Source organism: Callorhinchus milii, unplaced genomic scaffold, assembly GCF_018977255.1.
Source record: "Callorhinchus milii isolate IMCB2004 unplaced genomic scaffold, IMCB_Cmil_1.0 Scaffold278, whole genome shotgun sequence".
NCBI classification, from domain to species: domain Eukaryota; kingdom Metazoa; phylum Chordata; class Chondrichthyes; order Chimaeriformes; family Callorhinchidae; genus Callorhinchus; species Callorhinchus milii.
In genome coordinates, this window is record NW_024705019.1 from 15,201 (window position 1) to 22,088 (window position 6,888).

Genomic DNA, 6,888 nt, shown 5'->3' on the forward strand with positions numbered 1-6,888 from the left:
TGACTGCTCACACATATATTGACTGCTCTCTCACACACACAGACTGACTGATCTCACACACACACACACATGCTGATTGCTCTCACACACACTGACTGCTCTCTCACACACACACACATACTGACTGCTCTCACACACACACAGTGACTGCTCACACACACACATATGACTACTCACACACACACACACACACACTAACTGCTCTCTCACACACACACTAACTGCTCTCACACACACACACTGACTGCTCACACACACACACACACACTGACTGCTCTCTCTCACACACACACACACACTGACTGCTCTCTCAGACACACTGACTGCTCACACACACACTGACTGCCCTCTCTCACACACACACTGACTGCACTCCCAGACACACACTCACTGACTGCTCTCCGACACACACACACTGACTGCTCTCACACACACTGACTGCTCTCAAACACACACATTGACTGCTCTCACATACACAAACACACACACACACAGACGGAGACTAAGAGAGAGCCTGAAATAGGGAGACGGAAATATATAAACTGAGAGGGACTGACAGAGAGAGAGAGAGAGAGAGAGACTGTGAGAGAAAGTGCATCAGTTGTGGTCGCTTACAGCAGTTTAGCAGTGACTGAGGGTCGGGGCTCTCCAGCCGCCCGCACGGCCGTAGGCGGTGTGTGTCAATAACGGTCCCCAGAGCAGAGATGTGAGAAGAATCAGGATCAACATCTTTAATAATCAGTCACTACAGTGTCCAGAATATATTCCATATTACACAGACTGTGTGGACAGTCACTGCCTCAGTCAGTGTCACACATCCACTAACAGCTCAGCTCTGATTCCCCGCAGTGACTTCAGCTGATTCTCTCCGTCTGAACTGAACCCATTCCCCCACAGCCTGAAACACATTAAACAGGAAATAAACCCATGGGATAATGGTACAAACTGTAAACTGTTCACGTCGCAGTTTAATGAATAAATAAATCCCTTCAAACTGTTCCCATTCTGATACACAGCCCTTTCTCTGTGTGTTTATCACATTAAACGCTGACACAGACACTCACCCGATCCCTCCCAGACTGGTGCAGGTCTGTATGAGGCGGCGGAGAGCGGAGACAGAGCCGTCTGTGAAGGAGTTAGACCTCAGGTACAGGAACCTCAGTGAGCGGTTTGTACTGAGAGCGGAGACCACATCATCAGTGCAGCCATCGGTCAGACTGTTACTGTCCAACCTGGAGATCAGAGACATAGAGACATGACAGGGATCAGAGTAAACACTGTGGGTATAACCCACTGTCACCCACTACAGGCCGTCTCCCACAGAAGGAAGAGGCAATAGAGTCCACAAGCGGATACAGAGATGGAAATGACCCTCAGACAGACCCTGCCCCCAGCGAGGGGACCTCAGAAGGTTTTCACAATATCCAGATATAATATATTATGTAATAATAATCCTTGCATTTGATACAGCGCCTCATCATGTGTTGGAGACGCCTCAGAGTTTTCAAAGGATACATTGTAAAGAGAACTGATTGTATATATTTCGTGCGAAATATTTTTTGAAGGAATTATGAACCCTGAAAAGTGAACTGCGAGCCGTCTAACAACCATATTGTGATTGACTGTGTGGCAAACAGACACGAGTGGAGTAAGGAAACATCCGTAAGGTTTTGCTTTGCCAGGAATCACCCTCAGACCCTCTCGCTCGCGAGGCGAGGGCTCTAACCACTGAGCTACAGGGCTCAGACTGCAGTGTGTGAGCAGACACAGACTAAATCAGGGCTGAAGCTGGATAGACGTTATTCTGGGTGAGGTTTTGTTCAGATGTTTCGACTGTAACCATACCAACAAAAAACTACCTCAGGACATAAATATTTCCCCAAAATTTTGCATCCGGGAGCCAAAGCCAGTTGGCAATATGGATGGAATCATTGAGCTGAGTGAGTTAAACGTCCCAGGATTAAGGAGGAAGCCTCAACATCATGCATGTCTGAGCCGGACTGGTTACAGGAATGCGCACACCCTCACATATGATACACAAACACACCAAACACACGCATGTACACAAACATACAAAAACAAACACGCACACACACGTACATAAACACATGTATGCAGAAACTTACCAACACACACAAATACACAACAATAGACAAACACATATGCAAGCATACACACATACACGCACAAAAACATAACCAAACCCACCACACTCAATCACACACATACAAAGGCACAAACACACACAGAAACACACGCAAACACACATCGACACACACACAAACAAACAACACATACATACATCGCACACTCCCACACACAAGCACACACAGAATATATACATAAATACCACAAATAGAAAAACATGGAAGCTGACGAACGCATACCCAGAAACACAACGTGCATAAATACAGATACCAATACACAAACACACACTGCTCAGTACTGCTCCGAGCTCCCAGTGAGGCTGCTTCTAGATTCGCACAGATTTCATCTTGAAAGTCCCGCAGTGGATCAAAACCTTCCCCTGCCCTGTGCCTCCATTCCACACACACAAGTCTCCAGTCAGATGTGGAACTGTCAGGAGGTTGGTTTGGAGAGTTTGAAGCCTGATGACAGGTTTGTGTGTGTGTCAGACACACGGCTGACAGTAGTAGAGAACTACAAACCCACAGTGTGTGGAGGGATTGACGGGACCAGGGCAGGAGCTTCGGGATTAGATACAATGGGAGCGGGTTTGGGGCTTGGAGCCAGTTTAGGGGTCGGAGCTGTGACTGTCTCACCAGAGCTGAGGTTTCCAGCACATGGTTAGATGACTACAAGTACTATGCATCTAACTTCTGCAACCCTCCCCATTTTCATAACCCTGTACTTAGCCCTTCTTTCTATATATGTACAACCTATGTTAAGGATCCCTATTCCATCTGACTTATAAGGACTCAAGTCCTTCTCTCCCTCTCCCGTCATTGAGAAACAATATAACTTATTATCCTTTGTTAGAATTTATAAGAATGCAAGTTGTACAAAATAGCAATATAATAATCCTTGCATTTGTTTTTCACGACGCGAGTTGTTCGAATCTGGAACTCATTGCCTGAAACGATTCGGCAACAACTTTTAAAAACGTGGTGGGCGGATATTTGAGGAGGATGGATTTACATAGTTATTCGGATGGGCTGGGGAGTGGGATTGACATTACATTGCTCTTCTGAAAGAGATTCGTTGGGCCGAATGGCCTTTTTGTGCTGTATGATTATATGACTCTATGGTTTCTTACGATTACATGTTGAGAGTTTGATATAAAAGTTGGGGTGTGGCCTCACACTGTCACAGCGATTTCTGTCACAATATTCAGCCGCACTGATCAGACAGTCACAATAAACACATATTGGAGTCATTCAGACTCTGGAGACACAGTGTTACTTACCACAGACTCTGTATTTTCTACTCCGAGTTCCTCAGAGCCTCACACAGTCGCTTCACTCCACAATCTCCCAGTTTATTATCACTCAGGTTCAGCTCCGTCAGTGAGTGGTTTGTGCTGAGAGCGGAGGTCAGATCCTCGGTACAATCAGCTGTCAGATGGTTACTGTCCAACCTGGAGATCAGAGACACAGAGACATAACAGGGATCAGAGTTAACACAGTGTGTGTAACCCACTGTCACTCAAAGTTTGTTTGATGCCGGACAGTTTTCAGCAGAGCGCACACACATACAAACACGCACACGTGCCTACGTAGACAGAGATGCGCACACACAACTTCACAAACGCACTCAACCGCACACATACACATGCGCACAAACAAACACATGACCTGACCCACAGACAAATACACACAAAGACAAGTTTACACACACAAGTGCACACAAACGCGCACACACAAACACACCAATAGTACACTCACACAAAAACACATGCACAGATACACAAACATATACACACGAACGCATAAATATGCACAAACACAATAGCACACACAAACACACACCACACGCGCAAACACATACTCAGAAACACACAAGCACACCCAAACACACAGATGCACACACACATGCACGCACCAAAACAAACACAGAATCACAGACATGCAAACACACAGACACACTTCCACACAAATAAAAACATGACACACATACACAAACAAACAGCATGCACACACAAACACAAAACGTAAAACAGACAGGCAGACGCACACAAAAAAATTGAAGAATCCGCAGACATAACGCAACATACAATCACACCGAAGCCCACACACAAAAACACACACATACACACTATCAAGCTTACACACACATGCGCGAACACAAAAATATGCATACAAATGCACACACACACATGCACACAAACATACAAATAAACATACAAGCAAACACACAACCATACACACAAGAACACACAAGCGCGCAAAAATAAACATAAACACCCACGCATACACAAACATACACGCACGCACAAACAAATACACACACACAACAAATATTCACACACAAACAAACAAACAGACACACATACGCAAATACACATCCCAAAACAAAAACATAAACATTCACGCATGAACACACACGTACGCAGATACAAACACACTCACAAACGCTCACACAATCACACACATGCAAACACACATACAGACATGCACAAACAAACAGACACAAGAACACAAATAACCACATAGATAAATAAATAAGCATACACAAAAACAAATTCACAAATGCACACGCACATGCACACACAAACACACAGAAACACGCTAACACACACAGAATCGCACATAAAGATATACAGTCACACACTTAAAAACCCACAAATACACATACAAACGCCCACTCAAAATGCACACAAACACACACAGACATTCATAAACGCACACACAAACACACACGCGAAAACGCACTCACAAGAACAAACACAAGCACACATACACACAAGCACACAGACACATACGAAACACATACCAACAAACACACACAGAAAATACACACTCAGACACACACACACACACAAACACACACGGATACGCAAAAACACACACAAACAAAAGCACAAACACAAACACACACATGCCAACACATCCACACACAAACACACACACGCAAACACACAGAGAAACACACACATAGATATATGTACACGCACATTGACACAAGCAAAGAAACATACAAACAAACTGACACACATATAAATGCACACAAACATATACGCACAAACACACACACACACAAACGCAAACACAGACAGGAAAACACACAAATACACATATAAACATGCAAACACTAAGAAACGCAAAAACACACACAAATATACTCCAACACAGACATGCAAACACATACGTATACACAAACAAACATACACAAGCACATACACAAGCGCACACATACACACAAACACAGCCATACGCACAAACAAACACGAACAAAAATACACACAGAGAGGAACACGCAACCATGCACAAAAACAAATTCACAAACATAAATACACATTCACACACAGATACATACAATCACACACACACAGAAACACACAAACAATCACAGAAACTCACACGAAACAAACACAAGAAACAAGCATAAACACACACAAACAACACTTAAAAACAGATAAACAGATACAAACACAAAATCACACCAACAAACCCAAAAACACAAAAAATACACACACAAAAACGCACACGCGCAAAATAACACACATACAAACATACAAACGCAAACACACAGAAACAAGCACAAAATCACACACTCACAAACGCGCACATAGAGAAGTACATCGAAGCAAACATACAAACACACACATACACACGTACACACAAACTACACAGAAACAAACACGGTGCACACATACATAAACACACACAAAAACACACAAGCTCAGCAAACATAAACACACAAAAGCCCACACAGGCACACAAACACGCACACAAAACAGAAGCACACAAATAGAAATACACCCACACACACAGAATTACAGAGACACATAGACACACACAGAAACACACACAAAGACACACACAAACACAGAAACACACACAAAGACACACACACACTTAGAAACACACACAAAAACACACAAATACACAATCACAAATGTACACAAACACACACAGCAACAAACACAGAATCAAAAGACACAAATGCAGACACACACGGACACACACACGACACAAACACACAGACACCCACAAATACACACACCCACCAACACACATACACACACACACACGTGCACACAGACACACACACATAGACAGAGACACACACATTAATCCATGTTGAGAGTTTTATGTAAACGATGGTTTGTGGCCTCACACTGTCACACCGATTCCTGTCACAATATTCAGCCGCACTGATCAGACAGTCACAATAAACACATTGAGATATTGGAGTCATTCAGACTCTGGAGACACAGTGCGTTACTTACCACAGACTCTGTATTTTACACTCCGGGTTCCTCAGAGCCTCACACAGTCGCTTCACTCCACAATCTCCCAGATTATTGTACCCCAACCTGGACACAGGGACACAAACACAGGGAATATGGTGTACCAACACAATACACATTGACATGTATATACAGGAGCCTTTCACGTGGGGAGCAAGTCCCAAGGCGCTGGGTCCAGGGTCAGAGAGCCCACGTGTACACACATCACAGTCTATCTCTCTATTTCTCTCTCTCTATCCGACTTTCTCTTTCTCTCGCTCTTTCTCTCAGACACTCTCTCTCATTCTCTCTCTCTCTGTATCTCCCGCAAAATACAGCCACTACATTTAATGTATTCTCTCCACTGTCTCTCTCTCAATATTTCGCAATCACTTTGTCAGAGTGTCTTTCTGTCTCTTCCGCAAAACACAGTCACACGCCTTTATAATATATACTCTCTATCAGTCTCGTTCTTT

The 6,888-nt window shown here is 43.8% G+C and overlaps 1 protein-coding gene across 1 annotated transcript; it reads right to left on the reverse strand.

Annotated features, from left to right (window-relative positions):
* Window positions 1-568: 568 nt before the first annotated feature.
* Window positions 569-6,552, reverse strand: LOC121851981 (NACHT, LRR and PYD domains-containing protein 3-like). Its single transcript, XM_042346057.1, has 3 exons — window positions 6,413-6,552; window positions 1,065-1,232; window positions 569-898 (listed from the first exon to the last, which is right to left on the reverse strand). The coding sequence occupies exons 1-3, from the start codon at window positions 6,550-6,552 to the stop codon at window positions 811-813; spliced, it is 396 nt and encodes a 131-aa protein (XP_042201991.1). The 3' UTR covers window positions 569-810.
* Between the last annotated feature and the right edge of the window lie 336 nt (window positions 6,553-6,888).